Below are 17,567 nucleotides of genomic sequence, written 5' to 3' on the forward strand. Positions count from 1 at the left end.
GCATCGCCAGCCCCCCCGGCCCGGCACCCCACCGTGTCCCCACTCGTGTCCCCCGGCGTGTCCCCTACCTCCCGCTGCAGCACCAGCTCCTTGGTGAAGTGCGTGGCCTCCTCGCTGAAGGGCTCCCCCTCCTGCACCAGCCCCGGCAGGTTCCGCGCCCCCCGGGGACACTCGATGCCTGTGGGAGGAAGAGGAGGGAGAGGAGGGTGAGCTGGCTGGGGGCTGGGGGGAGCATTGCTGGGGATGTCACCTGGAAGGGATGTTTTGGGGAGGAAAGGGGCCACCGAGCCCAGGTGGGATGTGACCAGCTCCTGTGACACACGAGGGTCCCCAGGGCTGGCACTGGCCTGGTATGGGGACAGGAGACTGGGACAGTGATGGGGACAGCAGGGATGGGGACGAGCCAGCAGGGATGGGGACAAGCAGAGGATGAGCCATCAGGGATGGGGACATGTGGAGAAGTGGGGGAAGAGCCAGTGGGGATGGGGACAAGCAGGGACATGGGGACAAGCAGAGGATGAGCCATCAGGGATGGGGACATCGGGACAAGTTGGGGAAGAGCCAGTGGGGATGGGGACAAGTAGGGACATGGGGACAAGCAGAGGATGAGCCATCAGGGATAGGGAGAAGTGGGGGAAGAGCCAGTGGGGATGGGGACACAGAGACAAGCAGGGATGGGGATATAGGGACAAACATGATCAGTCAGCAAGGATGGGGACACAGGGACAAGCCAAAAAGGATGGGGACATGGGGACAAGCTGAGGAAGAGCCAGCAAGGATGGGGACACAGGGACAAGCAGCGGATGAGACAGAAGGGACAGGGACATGAGGATGAGACAGTGGGGATGGGAACATAGGGACAAGCAGGGATGGGGACATGGGGACAAGTGGGGGAAGAGTCAGTGGGGATGGTGACGTGGGGACAAGCAGGGATGGGGACACAGGGACAAACAGGGGATGAACCAGCAAGGATGGGGACATGGGGACGAGCAGGGCAAGAGCCGGCAGGGATGGGGACACAGGGACAAGCTCCTTGGGGAGGGCTCCCCACTCTGTCCCAGGCTGGGGGCAGGGAGGAGCCCCCGTCCCTGTCCCTGTCCCCAAACCACCCACCCTGCCAGAGAAGCTGCCTTGGCAAGGGGTTTTGTGGACCCCCATGGGTTTTGGGGACCCCAGGGTGCAGTTGGGGCGTGACACCCCCCACGCTGTGTCACCCCAGGCTTCCCCCTCCCCCTGTCCCGTAAACCACCACGAAAAATCAAAACACTTGCAAACATGGGGAGGAGACGGAGGGCGGCGGGGGCACCGGCACACGTCCAGAGCCCTCCCTGCCTCAGTTTCCCCACCTGCAAACCGGGGTGAGCGCCCGGGCTCCCCAAAGCGCTGCCAGCGCCGTGGTGGCAGAGATTATTGAACGGGGAAGTGCTGCATTATTAATTGTGTTTTACAGAACTGGTTATTAATGAAGTGCTGGGAATTACACGGAGCGGCCGCCTGAGCCGTGGGCGGATGGATGAGGAGGAGGACGATGAGGATGGGCATGAGGATGATAGGGATGTGGATGATGAAGACGGGGATGAGGATGATGAGGATGGGGATGATGAGGATGGGGATGATGAGGATGGGGATGATGAGGATGGGGATGTGGATGATGAAGACGGGGATGAGGATGATGAGGATGGGGATGATGAGGATGGGGATGATGGAGATGGGGATGATGAGGATGGGGATGAGGATGATAAGGATGGGGATGATGAGGACGGGGATGATGAGGATTGGGATGATGAGGATGGGGATGATGAGGATGAGGATGATGAGGATGAGGATGATGGAGATGGGGATGATGAGGATGGGGATGAAGATGATAAGGATGGGGATGATGAGGATGAGGATAAGGATGATGGGGATGAGGATGATAAGGGTGGGGATGATGAGGACGGGGATGATGAGGATTGGGATGATGAGGATGATGAGGATGGGGATGATGGGGATGAGGATGATAAGGGTGGGGATGATGAGGACGGGGATGATGAGGATTGGGATGATGAGGATGATGAGGATGGGGATGATGAGGATGAGGATGATGAGGATGAGGATGATGGAGATGGGGATGATGAGGATGGGGATGAAGATGATAAGGATGGGGATGATGAGGATGAGGATAAGGATGATGGGGATGAGGATGATAAGGGTGGGGATGATGAGGACAGGGATGATGAAGATTGGGATGATGAGGATGATGAGGATGGGGATGATGAGGATGATGGAGATGGGGATGATGAGGATGGGGATGAAGATGATAAGGATGGGGATGATGAGGATGAGGATAAGGATGATGGGGATGAGGATGATAAGGGTGGGGATGATGAGGACGGGGATGATGAAGATTGGGATGATGAGGATGATGAGGATGGGGATGATGAGGATGATGGAGATGGGGATGATGAGGATGGGGATGATGAGGATGGGGATGATAAGGATGGGGATGATGAGGATGGGGATGATGAGGATGGGGATGAGGATGAGGATGATAAGGATGGGGATGATGAGGAGGGGGATGATGAGGACGGGGATGAGGATGAGGATGATAAGGATGGGGATGATAAGGATGGGGATGATGAGGAGGGGGATGATGAGGACGGGGATGATGAGGATGAGCATGGCAGCCCCAAACACCAGGACAGGGAGATTTCTGGAAACGCAGCAACATGTGGGGTGCAGGTCCCAGACCCCAAACCACCCAGCACCGGCTGCACCGTGCACAGACCCTGGCTGTGAGCGGGAGGAAGGAGCCGAGACCCATCTCCTCCTCCTCGCCCTGGCACCCGGCTCCGGCACGGCCGGCGCTGCGCCAAGGCCACGCATGGATCCCGTGCAAACACGCTCCCGGCGTCTCCGGCAACGAGCATCCTCCAGCACCGCGGAACGAGGAGTGGAGCTGCCAAGAGCGTGTCTGCCCTTCCTCCTCCTCCTCCTCCTCCGCAAGCCAGTGGGGGCTGGGGGAAGGGAGCTGCAGCTTATGCACCGCGGCGGCGGTTTTATTTTTCCTCTACAGAAAGCGATTTGAAGAAATCGCTGAGGAAGCCTCCGAGTCCTTAAATAAAATACAAAAGCCAAGCGCAGCGTTTTTGCAGGAGATCCCGGCACACAAATACCCTGAGCCCAGCCAGCAGCTCCAGGTGCCACCTCAAATCCTCTTTGTGCCCCTGACACCTCTTAAATCCCCATGAGCAAAGGCAAAGGAAAACCTCAAAGGGACGGGATGAGCGTGCTCAGTCTCACAAACATATTGGTGAGGGGAGCGAGCCCGGTAAAGTTCCCCGGCAAAGGCGAAGCGGTGGCTGCGCCGCTGCTCCTGGGAAGCCGTAACGCATCGGTCTGCACAGACGAGGGATGCGGTTTGAGTGCTGCAGCGTGCGGCGGCCACCGCTCTCCCCCGGGCTCTCCCGACCCCGCCACAAATCACTTATGCCGGGCAGCGAGCCCTGGTGCCGGTGGGGTGGGGGAGGCGGGTGCCGGGGATGCAGAGGAGGCTCCTACCTGGTCCCATCCCCCAAGGATGGAAGTCGAGGGCTGGGGACAAACACCCCGCAGCATCCCGGGGTACCCACAGTATCCCGGGGCATCCCAGAGTGTCCCACAGCATCCTGCAGCATCTTAGAGCATCCCTTGGTATCCCACAGCATCCCACCTCATCTCAGGGTACCCTGCAGCATCCCGGGGTACCCCAGAGTGCCCCACAGCATCCTGCAGCATCTCAGAGCATCCCTTGGTATCCCACAGCATCCCACCTCATCTCAGGGTACCCTGCAGCATCTCTGGGAATCCTGCAGCATCCCACCTCATCTCAGGGTACCCTGCAGCATCCCGGGACATCCCAGAGTGTCCCACAGCATCCTGCAGCATTTCAGAGCATCCCTTGGTACCCCAGAGCATCCCGCAGCGTCCCATCTCATCTCGGGGTATCCTGCAGCATCCCTGGGAACCCTGGGGTAACCTGCAGCATCCCAGAGCACCCCACAGCATCTCAGGGCACCCCACAGTATCCAACAGTATCCCAGGGAATCCCAGAGCACCCTGAGGCATCCAATGTCATCTCAGGGCACCTGCAGCATCCCTGGGAATCCTGCAGCATCTCAGGGTACCCACAGCATCCTGGGGCATCCTAGAGAACCCCAGGGCATTCTGCAGCATCTTGGCATATCCCACAGCATCCCAGGGTAACGCACAGCATCTTGGGGTACCCCACAGCACTCGGGGGAATGCCACAACATCCCTGGGCATCCTGTAGCATCCCGGGGCATCCTGAAGCATGGTGGGGTATCCCACAGTATCCTGGGGTACCCACAGCATCCTGGGGGCATCCCGCAGCATCCCCAGGAATCCCAGGGCTTCCCACAGCATCCCAGGGTACCCACAGCATCCTGGGGCATCTCAGAGCATCCCAGAGTATCCCACAGCATCCCTGGGAATCCCGGGATATCTCGCAGCATCCCAGGGTATCTCAGGCTTTCCCACAGCATCCTGGGGTACCCACAGCATCCTGGGGCATCCTAGAGCATCCCACAGTATCCCAGGGCAACCTGCAGCATCCTGGGATTTCTCACAGCATCTTGGAGCATCCCGCAGCATCCCAACTCATCTCGGGATACCCTGCAGCATCGCAGGGTATCTTGCAGCACCCCTTGGAATCCTGGGGTACCCTCAGCATCCAGGGACATCCCACAGCATCCTGGGGCACCCCAGGCTTTCCCTCAGCATCCCAGGGTAACCCACAGCATCCCAGAGCATCTTGGGGTACCTTGTAGCATCCTGGGGCATCTTTGAGCATCTTGGGGTTCCCCAGAGAATCCCAGGGTACCCAGAGCATCCTGGGGCATCCCACAGCATCCCAGAGCATCTTGGGGTACCCAGAGCATCCTGGGGCATCCCACAGCATCCCAGAGACTGGTGGAGGGACCAATCCTGCACTGCCGGGGAGTGGAGCCCCCAGCACCTCCCCCTGGCTCATTTCACCAGTGGTTGGGGTGTTTCTCATGCAATAACAAGGCTAATATATCACACAGAATATATCATATACAAGATAGAAAATAAGTTACATCTATGCAATATTGAAAATAAATTATATATATAATAGTAAATAATAAATAATAATATATAATATACAGGGTGTTTGAAAAAGATGGACCCAATTTCAAAGTAATTTCAATATATTTTTGAAATACCCTGTATAATATAAATTACTTCTATATATCATTATATAGCTTATATCTATATATTCACAGGAGAGCACTGGTTGTCCACGGATAAACCACGGGGGTTTATCCCTCAGCAAAAACCCCCGCGAATGTCTCCAGGGAAGATTTCTGTGATTTACCATTAAATTCGCAGCCCCTGGAGCGGGGGCTTTGCCAGAGCGGCTGTCTGGGCTTTAAACAGCGTTCTTCCCCGGCTGTGCCGTAACCGTGACCGGCACCGCGGAGCAGGGTGGCACCGCGCCAGGTTCGCCTGTGCCGGACATCGACCTGGGAGGATTGATGGAGTTTGGGAGAAATCGGGGGGCAGAGGGAGGAGAGGAGCATCAGCCACCGGAATGAACCCCCCGTAACTGCCGGCGGCACGGCCGGAGCGAGACCCAAACGCCAAGGACCGGTGCCAGATCCTGACGGCTGCACCGCGCAGGGGCTGCGGGTCCCTTCCCACTCTTTTAACCGGTAGCGCTGGGGCAGGATGGTGCTGCCTGTCCCCAGGGTTGGTGGTGACGCCAAGTGGCTGGTGGTGATGTCAGGGGCCTGGCGGTGACACCGGGGTCTGGCGGTGACACTGGGGTCTGGAAGTGACACCGGGGTCTGGTGGTGATGCCAGGGGCCTGGCAGTGACACCGGGGTCTGGTGGTGACACTGGGGTCTGGAAGTGACACCGGGGTCTGGTGGTGATGCCAGGGGCCTGGCGGTGACACCGGGGTCTGGCGGTGACACTGGGGTCTGGTGGTGATGCCAGGTGCCTGGCGGTGACACCGGGGTCTGGCGGTGACACTGGGGTCTGGTGGTGATGCCAAGGGCCTGGCAGTGACACCGGGGTATGGCGGTGACACTGGGGTCTGGTGGTGATGCCAGGTGCCTGGCAGTGACACCGGGGTCTGGAAGTGACACTGGGGTCTGGTGGTGATGCCAGGGGCCTGGCAGTGACACCGGGGTATGGCGGTGACACTGGGGTCTGGAAGTGACACTGGGGTCCGGTGGTGATGCCAGGGGCCTGGCAGTGACACTGGGGTCTGGTGGTGACACCGTGGGGTGGCAGTGATGCCAGGGGCCTGGCAGTGATGCCAGGGGCCTGGCGGTGACACCGGGGTCTGGCGGTGACACCGTGGGGTGGTGGTGATGTCAGGGGCCTGGCAGTGATGCCAGGGGCCTGGCGGTGACACCGGGGTCTGGCGGTGACACCGTGGGGTGGCGGTGATGTCAGGGGCCTGGCAGTGATACCGGCGTCTGGCAGTGACACCGGGATCTGGCGGTGACGCCGGGGGGTGGCGGTGACGCCGGGGGCTGCCTCTTGCTGTAGGCAGCATCGGCGCTGCCTGGCACCGAGTCGTGATGGCGACTTGGCTGCTGCCGTGTGGGAGCGCGGCGTATTTTTAACGCTCGTCCCTACCAAAATAGAGGCTGTCGGGAACAGGCAAGCAGACGGCAGCGGGGAGGCTGCCAGAGCGTGCCGGCGCTGGCTAACGCGGCACAGGGACCCCCGGCCCGGCACCCCAGCGGAGGGCGCAGCGCTCAGCTCACCGCGGCCCCGCGCACCGGGCACTGGGACGGACGGACTGACGGACACACCAGCCTGCGGGGAAATGCCGCTCTGCTGCACCCCAAAACCGCAGGGCTGCGGCTTTTGGGGTCACCATGTCCTGACACCGCGTGTCTGTGGCATCTGGTGTCACCACGTCTCAGGGTTTGGGGTCACCATGTCCTGACACCGCGTGTCTGTGGCATCTGGTGTCACCACGTCTCAGGGTTTGGGGCACCATGTCCTGACACCGCGTGTCTGTGGCATCTGGTGTCACCACGTCTCAGGGTTTGGGGCACCATGTCCTGACACCGCGTGTCTGTGGCATCTGGTGTCACCACATCTCAGGGTTTGGGGTCACCATGTCCTGACACCGCGTGTCTGTGGCATCTGGTGTCACCACATCTCAGGGTTTGGGGTCACCATGTCCTGACACCGCGTGTCTGTGGCATCTGGTGTCACCACATCTCAGGGTTTGGGGTCACCATGTCCTGACACCGCGTGTCTGTGGCATCTGGTGTCACCACGTCTCAGGGTTTGGGGTCACCATGTCCTGACACCGCGTGTCTGTGGCATCTGGTGTCACCACATCTCAGGGTTTGGGGTCACCATGTCCTGACACCGCGTGTCTGTGGCATCTGGTGTCACCACATCTCAGGGTTTGGGGTCACCATGTCCTGACACCGCGTGTCTGTGGCATCTGGTGTCACCACGTCTCAGGGTTTGGGGTCACCATGTCCTGACACCGCGTGTCTGTGGCATCTGGTGTCACCACATCTCAGGGTTTGGGGTCACCATGTCCTGATGCTGTATCTGCAGTATTTAGGGACGATGTGTCCTGATGCTGCACATCTGCAGGGTTTGGGGTCACCACACCTCAGGATTTGGGGTCACCGTGTCCCAACACTGTGTGTCTGCAGCCTTTGGGGTCACCAGATCCCAAATATTGCAGTTTTTGGGGTCACCGTGTCCTGACACCGTGTGTCTGTGGCATCTGGTGTCACCACATCTAAGCCTTTGGGGTCACCGTGTCCTGACACCTGACTGCAGCATCTGGTGTCACCACATCTCAGCACCAACATCCGCAGCATTTGGGGTTCCTGCACCCCAACACTGCACATCTGCAGCATCCGGGGTCACCACATCTCAAACGCCGCAGCTTTTGGGGCCACTGCGTCCCCACACTGTGCATCTCCAGCATCTGGTGTTACCACATCCCAGCATTCGGGGTCACCACATCCTGACACCGTATCTGCAGCATTTAGGGACAACGTGTCCTGACCCTGCACACCTGTAGCTTTGGGGGTCACCACATCTCAGATGCTGAAGCCTTTGGGGTCACCGTGTCCTGACACCCTGTGCCTGTGGCACCTGCTGTGTCACCACATCCCACTGTAGCATTTGGGGTCACCGTGTCCTGACACCCTGTGCCTGTGGCACCTGCTGTGTCACCACATCCCACTGCAGCACTTGGGGTCACCGTGTCCTGACACCCTGTGCCTGTGGCACCTGCTGTGTCACCACATCCCACTGCAGCATTTGGGGTCACCGTGTCCTGACACCCTGTGCCTGTGGCACCTGCTGTGTCACCACATCCCACTGCAGCATTTGGGGTCACCATGTCCCCACAGGACACATCTACATCCCCCACCGACGCGGATGCTCTGCCCCACAACCCGGAGCCCCCAGCAGACCCCCCATCCCCAGGACATGTCCCTGTGTCCCCAGGCTGCTGTGACACTGTCCCCAAGCTCAGCCGTGACGCTGGGTACCCCGATTGGGGACCGAGCGGCATCGGCGCAGCATCCTCGCTGCCAAAAGCCGCAACTTGGCACCGCGGGGCTGCACGGCTGGTGACGTCCCCTTGTTGTCACCTGCTCCCCATGGAGACACCAGCATCCCGGATCCGCCGTCACCATCATCCTCCTCGCAGAGAAACGCTGCATCTCCATCCCCCCCTAAATACACAGCTCCCGTGGCTCCTCTGCAAAATTTTGGGGCACCCGCACCCCAACAGTGCCAGGGGTGCAGCACGGGCTCCCCCATGGCCCCGCGGGGCCAGATCCTGCCCCCGCGCCGAGAAGGCGTCAGGTTGGGAAAGCGGAACCCAGGGATTAAATTAGCGCCTCTCTATTTGCACATATTTATAGCACTCCAACATATATATTTTAGCTGGGAAGACGGGCTGAGGCTCCCCCGAGAGCATCCTCCAAGTCACATTTACAGGGACCTGTCTTCTCTTTATGATGCTCATTTGCATTGGAGATACCTATATTTAAAAAACGCAAGCATTGATAAAACGCAGAGATTTATGGTGTTTCTGGCTCAAAACGATGGGTGAGCAGAACGGCAAAATAAAAGTAGGTGTGAGTGCAGAGACCTGGAGCGCACACTGGGCTCAATGTCACACCCCTCAGGTCCCCACACTGTCACCCCACTGCTGCCGCCCACCACCCGCCCCCATTGTTTTACATGATGTCGTTAACTAGGGCAATTAATCAATTAGTAGGGTGGCCCTATAAAACCACATGAGTGTGGGAGGATGCAGCTGGTGAGGGGGGTGCTGGGGAGGAAGGTGCCTCATCCACACTGGGACACCCCCAAACTGGGATCCCCCTGTGCTCTGCAGTGGGTGCCCCAGGGTGGGCACTGAGCTGGGGGTGGCTGAGGGTGGGCTGGGAGCCCTCAGCCCCCCTGGGGCACTGGTGCTGTATTGGAGCTTATGATGGATGGGGGGTGAGGGGGGTCAAGAGGACACCCCAAAATCCAGCTGATGGGAGCGAGCAGAGGCTGGGGGGTCGGGGGATGCTCTGGAAGCCCCATGGGGGGTGATGGTCTGGGGTCCACAGAGAAGGATGAGGGAGCAGGGACCTGCATGGAGCAGGGACACAGTAGGACCATGGAGCAGAGATCCCCGTGGTGCAGGGACCACATAGCACAGGGACCCCCATGGAGCAGGGATGCCCATGCAGTAGGGACCCTCACAGCACATGGACCCCCATGGAGGAGGGACCCCCACAGCACAGGGTCCCCCATGGTGCAGAGATCCCATGGCGCAGGGACCCCCACAACACAGGGACTTCCATGGAGCAAGGATGCCCATGGCACAGGGACCCACACGGTGCAGGGACCCCACAGCACAGCGACCCCACGGCGCAGGGCTCAGCCAGACACAGGCTCTGTCACCACGGTGCTGGGGACCCCCCCGGGGTGCCGGTGCTCGGAGGTGGGGGACAACCCACCTGCTCAGCTCGGTGCACGCAGGGTCCCCCAGCAGGACCCCCTTCTCCCCTCTGCTCTCACCCCATTTCACCCTCCAACAGCTCAGTGACCCCCCCACCAAACCCCTGCGGCCTGGGGACTCCCAGAGCCCCCCCAGCCATCTGCCCTTTCATTAGCTGTTTCACTGAATAATTGATCAGGGCTCATTAGAGGCAGAGCTGCTTCAATAACCAAGTTTGCCTTACTCAGGGTAAAAGTTTAATTTTCCAGCGCCGCGAGCTGGGAGAGGTGCCAGCCCCCCCGGCTCCCCCGCTGTCCCCGTCACCGCGTGTGTCCCCCTGCCTGTGCCAGCACGGTGTGCCAGGGCAGCCCAAACCTCCGTCCCGGGGACCGCGCACCCGCAGGACACCCGGCTCTTGCTTCGGGGTTTGTCACCAACCAGAGCAATGGGGACGAATGGCCCGCTGCGAGGATGAGGAGGGGACGAGGCTGATGCACTGAGCTCGGTGGCAACAGCTAACTGGCACGCTACCTGCCTCTTTAGCCTGTAATTAGTGTGTAGAGCTTGATTAGAGAGCTCGGCTGGGGAAGGGCTCCCCAGAGAAGAGCCGGGGGGCAGGGGCTGTGTCCTCCCCAGCGCTGAGGGGAGCGGGGAGGGAGCTGGATGGTTCCCCCTGCACTCCAGAGGCATCTCCAGCGGTGCCCTTAGCACAGCACGGCGGCAGGTGGGCAACGGGGGACGGTCCTGAGCGATGCAGGGTGATCCTGAGTGGTGCAGGATGCTCCTGTGCAGCACAGTACAACCCTGTGCAATGCAGGATGCTCCTGTGTGCTGCAGGATGCTCCTGTGCAGCACAGTACAATCCTGAGCAATGCAGGATGATCCTGTGTGCTGCAGGATGCTCCTGTGCAGCACAGTACAATCCTGTGCAATGCAGGGTGATCCTGTGCCAAACAGGGTGATCCAGCGCAACATGGTACAATCCTGTGCAGCACGGGATGCTCCTGTGCGATGCAGTACAATCCCGCACAATGCAGGATGCTCCTGAGCAATGCAGGATGATCCTGTGCCACACAGGATGATCCTGGGCAATGCAGCATACCCCCGTGCAATGCATGATGATCCTGAGCAATGCAGGATGCTCCTGTGCGATGTACGATGACTCTTTGCAATGCAGGATGATCCTGTGCAATGCAGGATGATCCCGTGCAGCACAGGACGATCCTCTGCAGTGCAGGGTGATCCCGTGCAATGCAGGGTGATCCTGTGCAACACAGGATGCTCCTGTGTGGTGCAGGATGATCCTGTGAGATGCAGGACGATCCCGCGCAATGCAGGATGATCCTGCCCAGCGAAGGATGATTCCCTGCAATGCAGCGTGATCCTGTGCAATGCAGGATGATCCCGCGCAGCACAGGATGCTCCTGTGTGGTGCAGGACGATCCTGTGCAATGCAGGACGATCCTGCACAGCGAAGGATGCTCCTGTGCAATGCAGGACGGTCCTGCACAGCGAAGGATGCTCCTGTGCAATGCAGGACGGTCCTGCACAGCAAAGGATGATCCTGTGCAACGCAGGATGATCCTGCACAGTGAAGGATGCTCCTGTGCAATGCAGGATGGTCCTGCACAGCAAAGGATGCTCCTGTGCAATGCAGGACGATCCTGCACAGTGAAGGATGCTCCTGTGCAATGCAGGACGATCCTGCACAGCGAAGGATGCTCCTGTGCAATGCAGGACGATCCTGCACAGCAAAGGATGATCCTCTGCAATGCAGGATGATCCTGTGCAGCACAGGATGCTCCTGTGCAGTGCAGGACGATCCCGTGCAATGCAGGAAGATCCCATGCAATGCAGGATGATCCTGCACAGAAAAGGACAATCCTGTGCAATGCAGGATGGTCCTGCACAGCAAAGGATGCTCCTGTGCAATGCAGGATGGTCCTGCACAGTCAAGGATGCTCCTGTGCAACGCAGGACGGTCCTGCACAGTGAAGGATGCTCCTGTGCAATGCAGGACGGTCCTGCACAGCAAAGGACGATCCTGTGCAATGCAGGGTGATCCTGTGAGATGCAGGATGCTCCTGTGCAATGCAGGACAATCCCGTGTAATGCAGGATGATCCTGTGCAATGCAGGACGGTCCTGCACAGCGAAGGATGCTCCTGTGCAATGCAGGACGATCCTGCACAGCAAAGGATGATCCTGTGTAATGCAGGATGGTCCTGCACAGCAAAGGATGATCCTGTGCAACGCAGGATGATACTGCACAGTGAAGGATGCTCCTGTGCAATGCAGGATGGTCCTGCACAGCAAAGGATGATCCTGTGCAATGCAGGATGGTCCTGCACAGCGAAGGATGCTCCTGTGCAATGCAGGATGGTCCTGCACAGTGAAGGATGATCCTGTGCAACGCAGGATGGTCCTGCACAGCGAAGGATGCTCCTGTGCAATGCAGGATGGTCCTGCACAGTGAAGGATGCTCCTGTGCAACGCAGGATGGTCCTGCACAGTGAAGGATGCTCCTGTGCAATGCAGGATGGTCCTGCACAGTGAAGGATGATCCTGTGCAACGCAGGATGCTCCCGAGCGCTGCAGGACACCCCAGGAGATGCCGAGGCCGCAGCAAACGGGCGCAGCAGCATCTCCCAAGCTCCCGTGGCACCAGACCCCCCAAACCTGCACACCAGAGCCCGGCCCCACTTTGCAGCAGCCACGTCGCCCCCTCGTTATCTCCAACCCTCTAATTGAGCTGCCGGGCAAGGGGTAGAGCGGGGTGGCCGCGGGGACACAGCCCATCGCTGTCCCCTGCACCCCACGGGCAACCCAGCGGGTCCCCAGTTGCTCCAGGGGACCCCAACATCTCCACGGACCCCCCAGGGCCACCCGAGGTGGTCGGGACTGGGGCTTCTTCACCACTTTGGGAACTTTTTGGAGCAAAAGCAGGCCCCGGGAGCGGGCGACAGCCAGGCGGTCTCCACAGCAACCGGGATTAAATATAACTTGCAGCCAGCGCTCCCCCCGGAGCCATCCATTTCCAGGCCACCCTCCCCGCCCCCTCCCCGTCCATTTAAAAATGATCCGACTAAGCGGAAAGGCCGAGCCGGAGCGGCCGGAGCCACTGGCACCGTGGGTGTTCAACCACCGGTCCCCAAGGAAGGGACAGCGGGAGCCGCTTCATCCCGCCAAGGGACGGGGATTCATCGCCGCTCATCCCGGGGGGCGTCCCTAGGGACATGGGGTGACCCCACGAGCATCGCGTCCCGCCGGCGAGGATGAGATGGGACACACCGCGATGTCACCGCCAGCACCGCCAACGGCGACCGCTCCTTCCCCGCGCCCATGAAATGTCACCTAGGGGAACGAAGCGAATCCCACCCTAGGGACACGGGGACAACGCTCTGCCACCACTCCCTGCGCTCGGAGGAGCCAAACGCGGCCGAACCCCGCGGCAGCCTTTTAAAGCAGAAATATTTAAACCCATCTAAATTCCTCCTCCCGAGCACGTGGGAGTTTTTCACCGCTGCTTAAAACGCCGCCGTCTCGGTCGCAGGGAAGGGGGAGCCGCGCTTCCCCGCCTTTCGCAGCTGACTTTAAGAATGGTTAATTATAAATAAGCCTGTGCGACTATTTATACGCGGCGGCACGCGGAGCGGGGCGGGTTTAGGACACGCTTCCCACGCCGCAGAGCCGGGCTGGGGACACTGGCGCTGTCCCCAGGCCACGGCACCGCTCCGAGGTGACGCTGGTGGCACTGGGAGTCCCTGGATAAAGATCTCCCGACTCCTACCCCCACGCTCCCCCCGGGATAAAGGCGGCAAGAGCTGTTGCTTATGGAAACCTTGGTGGTTTTCTCCCTGTGTACGATCTATTTATACGCTTATTGAATTTTTCATAACCGAGTTGCGAACGATCGGCGTTCAGGGTCAGCCTTGCTGCGCCGTTATTGCCATAGAAACGGGAGGTGGGGGGATGAAGCCGCCCCACATCTTCCTCGCCCATCCCAGAGCCGGCGACGGGCTTCCCTGTCCTCCCCGTGCCGCCGGGTGACACCTCGTCCCCCTCTGCCTGTCCCCTGGAAGGTGGCACCTTGGGACCCCCCCGGGTTTGGGGGTTTTGGGATGTGTTGGCTGAAACACGCACCGCAAATGGGAGTCCTTCAGTTTTTGTAGGACCTACCAAAACAAGCACCCTGCGCAAGCAAGGTGACGCACTCGGAGCATCTACTGGCACCTCCACGAGCTCGCTCCTGTCCCCACGTGTCCCCAGGGTGTGCCCGCCCGGCCCGCAGGCACAAGGGCTGAGGAGGGACAAGGGGACACGCAGCCACATCTCGTGGCACCAAAATGTGCAGAAGGCACCTAAAGCCAGCCCGGGGGGGGCAGCACCGCAGTGTCCCCGCAGAGCGAACCCCACGGCGGGGAAAGGGCAGCAGCAGCATCAACACCCGGACCCCCCAGTCACCCCCAGTTAGTGCTCCCCAGCCCAATTAAACCCCCGTGAGGCTGAGCCGTCGGCAGCGCTGGGTGAGGCGGGGGGCCGGGGGGCTCACCTGCGAGGAGGAAGGTGATGAGGCAGGTTTCCTTGGGCAGGAAGAGCTTGAGGCGCGAGCCGCTGAACACGTACTCCACCACGGCCTCGGAGCGGCCGGCGCGCTGCAGGAACGGCAGGAACTGCTTCGCCTTCTGGGTGTCCTGGGGGGGAAACGGGGGGTCAGGGTGTGGGGTGTGACATGGTGGGACCCCTCGGTGTGCGGGGACCTGCCGGCACCCCCATGTCCCTCGCAGTGGGGACAGTGGCTGCTCTTTGATGCAGGTTTGGTGCACGGATCAACCTTGCCTGCCCTGTGCTGGGATGAGGGACGCAGGCAGGGATGGGGGCTATGGGGTGTGGAGAGGGATGCGGGATGTGTGCAGGGATGTGGGGTGGGGGCTATGGGGTGTAGAGAGGGATGTGGGATGCGGGCAGGGATGAGGGATGCAGGCAGGGATGGGGGCTATGGGGTGTGGAGAGGGATGCAGGATGTGTGTAGGGATGTGGGGTGGGGGCTATGGGGTGTAGAGAGGGATGTGGGATGCGGGCAGGGATGAGGGATGCAGGCAGGGATGCGGGATGGGGGCTATGGGGTGTGGAGAGGGATGTGGGATGCGGGCAGGGATGAGGGATGCAGGCAGGGATGAGGGATGCTTGCAGGGATGCGGGATGCAGGAAGGGATGGGGGAAGCCATCAGGGATGCGAGACGCAGGGAGGGAGGTGAGATGGGGGCTATGGGATGCTGAGAGTGATGTGGGATGCAGGCAAGGATGCAGGGTATGGGATGCAGGACGCAGGGAGGGATGCATGATGTGGGACACAGGATGTGGGGAAGGATGCGGGATACAGGGAGTGATGCAGGATGCGGGACGTGGGCAGGGATGCAGGTAGGGATGCAGGATGCAGAGACAGATGCGGGATGGGGCCAGGGATGGGGGATGCGGGACGCAGGATGCAGGGAGGGATGTGGGATGCAGGGAAGGATGTGGGTAGAGATGTGGGATGCAGGACATGAGATGTGGGGAGGGATGAGGGATGCAGGATGCAGGCAGAGATGTGAGATGCCGGATATGGGGAGGAATGCAGGATGCGGGATGCAGGATGTGGGGAGGGATGCAGGATGCGGGATGCAGGCAGGGATGTGGGATGTGGGGATGTGGGATATGGGATGCAGGATGTGGGATGCAGGCAGAGATGCGGGATGCGGGATGTGCGATGTGGGATGCAGGCAGGGACCCCACTTCTCCCAGCTGGGGATGGACCGTGCACCCCACACCTGCGCCCACATCCCCGGCGCATGGGCTCCCACTGCCCCAGCATGGGGACGGCTCCCTGGGTGCAGGCAGGAGCAGGCAGGAGCAGGCAGAGGGGGGCCAGACCCTGCCCCATCCCTCCCCTCCGGAACAGAACAGCCTGTGACCCCCTTATCCCGGGAAACCCTCTCCGTGCAGCCTCGGCCGGCATCTCTGTGCCCGGCATCTCTGTGCCCGGCATCTCTGTGCCACCGGCCCCGGAGGCGCCGCGTCGCGAGCTCCCAAATTATTTACCCAAGGAAGAAAGGAATTACAAAAAAAGCAGCTCCCCAGATAAAAGGCAGCCAGGTGGCTTTTTATCTATCTCACTCCAGCCTTAATTTAGAAACCAAGCTGCAGAGGAGGGAAGGGAACACGCCCCGGCCAAAACCTCTCAGTAGGACGAGGAGCCGGCGCCCCCGGGCAGGGATGGAGACTGGAGCTGGGCCATGGCCGGAGTGAGGGTTAATCACTTTCATTAAGCTGAATGCTTAATAAATGCAAACGGCTTGATAAATGCAAACAGCATCTTTTTCCCGCCCCGGCTGTGCACCTTTGTGCCGATGTCCCAGTGACACCCACCCTGCCCGGCCACAAAGGGGTCCCACGCAAACCCCCCATGCCAGCACCCCGGGTGGGGCGGGGTTGGCAGAAAAGACCCCCCAAAACGCGGCTGCGGGTGCCGGATGGCTCGCCGGTGCCGGATTGCTCGCCGGTGCGCGGAACCCGCCCGGGGAGGGTTTTCCAGCAGCCGCGCAGTCAAGAAGTGAATCCAACACATGTAAGTGCAATCTGCGTGCGAGGAAAAACCCATTACCCGACACCAGCCGCTCAGGTCTAACATATGCAAATCGACAATGGGAGCCGCTAATGAAGGCTACTAATTAGCGGTAATCACTCTACAGTCACGATTTGATTCGCTTAAGGGGAGAAAAGACAAAAAGCTGCAGGAAGGAGCCCCCCGTGGGGTGGGCGACGGGGAAGCCCCGGCTGTGCTGGAGGTGCCGAGGAAGAGCTCGGCGATGAAGAGCAGCCCCGTGAGCCCCGATGGCATTCGGTGCGCTGGAAAATGACCTTAAAAACCCACCGGGATCTGCACAAGACAAGGCAGCTCCTCAGCACGCGGGGCCGGGAGGTGCCAGCACCCAAAATAATGAGCGGAGAGCGGCGATTCCAGCACCGGGGGATGGATTTCCACCCTGACCCTGTGTCCCCTGTTTTTTGGGGGGTTTGGGAGTTAAGGCCGAGCGGAGCCGTGCTGCTGGGAGGATGCTCGGGGTCACTGGTGACTTCCTTGCTGCCCTCCCTGCCAAAACGCCCTGGCACGGGTGATGCCAATGTGGCATATGGGTTACCTGCTTGCCACGGGCACCAGGACAAGCTGGATGCGACTGGGGGTTTGACCCCTTAGATCGTCCCCAAACTGGGGCTGTGCTGGTCTCTGTGGTCCCCACAGCCACCCCAACGGCCACTAAGGGTGTTCGGTGGCTGCCCCATGGTGCACAGCGAGGGGAGGGTGCCCCCCAAAACAGAGATGGGGCAGCGGGGGGAGTCGGGCTCAGATGCTGGGGGTACGGGGTGCCCACGAGCATCTGTCACCCCCACCAACGCTTGTCCCCTCCTGTCCCCACCAACGGGATGAGCCACAGCCGTGAGCATCCCATGTCTGCCACCACAAAGCCAGTCCTGTCCCTGTCCCCATCCCGTGTCACAGCAGCAGCTCCTGCATCTCTCCCCAG

The 17,567-nt window shown here is 60.3% G+C and overlaps 2 protein-coding genes across 2 annotated transcripts in view; both read right to left on the reverse strand.

Annotated features, from left to right (window-relative positions):
* SND1 (staphylococcal nuclease and tudor domain containing 1) overlaps window positions 1-17,567 on the reverse strand; it is a 144,919-nt gene that overhangs the window by 37,188 nt on the left and 90,164 nt on the right. The window contains exons 15-16 of the mRNA XM_065839275.2: window positions 14,555-14,696; window positions 69-178 (exon numbers count right to left, since the gene is read on the reverse strand). Coding sequence (XP_065695347.1) covers window positions 69-178; window positions 14,555-14,696 — 252 coding nt within the window. The remainder of the gene's footprint in view (window positions 1-68; window positions 179-14,554; window positions 14,697-17,567) is intronic.
* Window positions 1,434-2,327, reverse strand: LOC139826952 (uncharacterized; the record flags this gene model as incomplete). The annotated part of the gene is made up of 2 exons (XM_071803620.1): window positions 1,434-1,681; window positions 1,901-2,327. Coding segments are annotated over 2 exons (675 nt in total), but the record flags the coding sequence as incomplete, so codon positions are not given.

The sequence above is a fragment of the Patagioenas fasciata genome, chromosome 1 (assembly GCF_037038585.1).
Source record: "Patagioenas fasciata isolate bPatFas1 chromosome 1, bPatFas1.hap1, whole genome shotgun sequence".
Taxonomy (NCBI): domain Eukaryota; kingdom Metazoa; phylum Chordata; class Aves; order Columbiformes; family Columbidae; genus Patagioenas; species Patagioenas fasciata.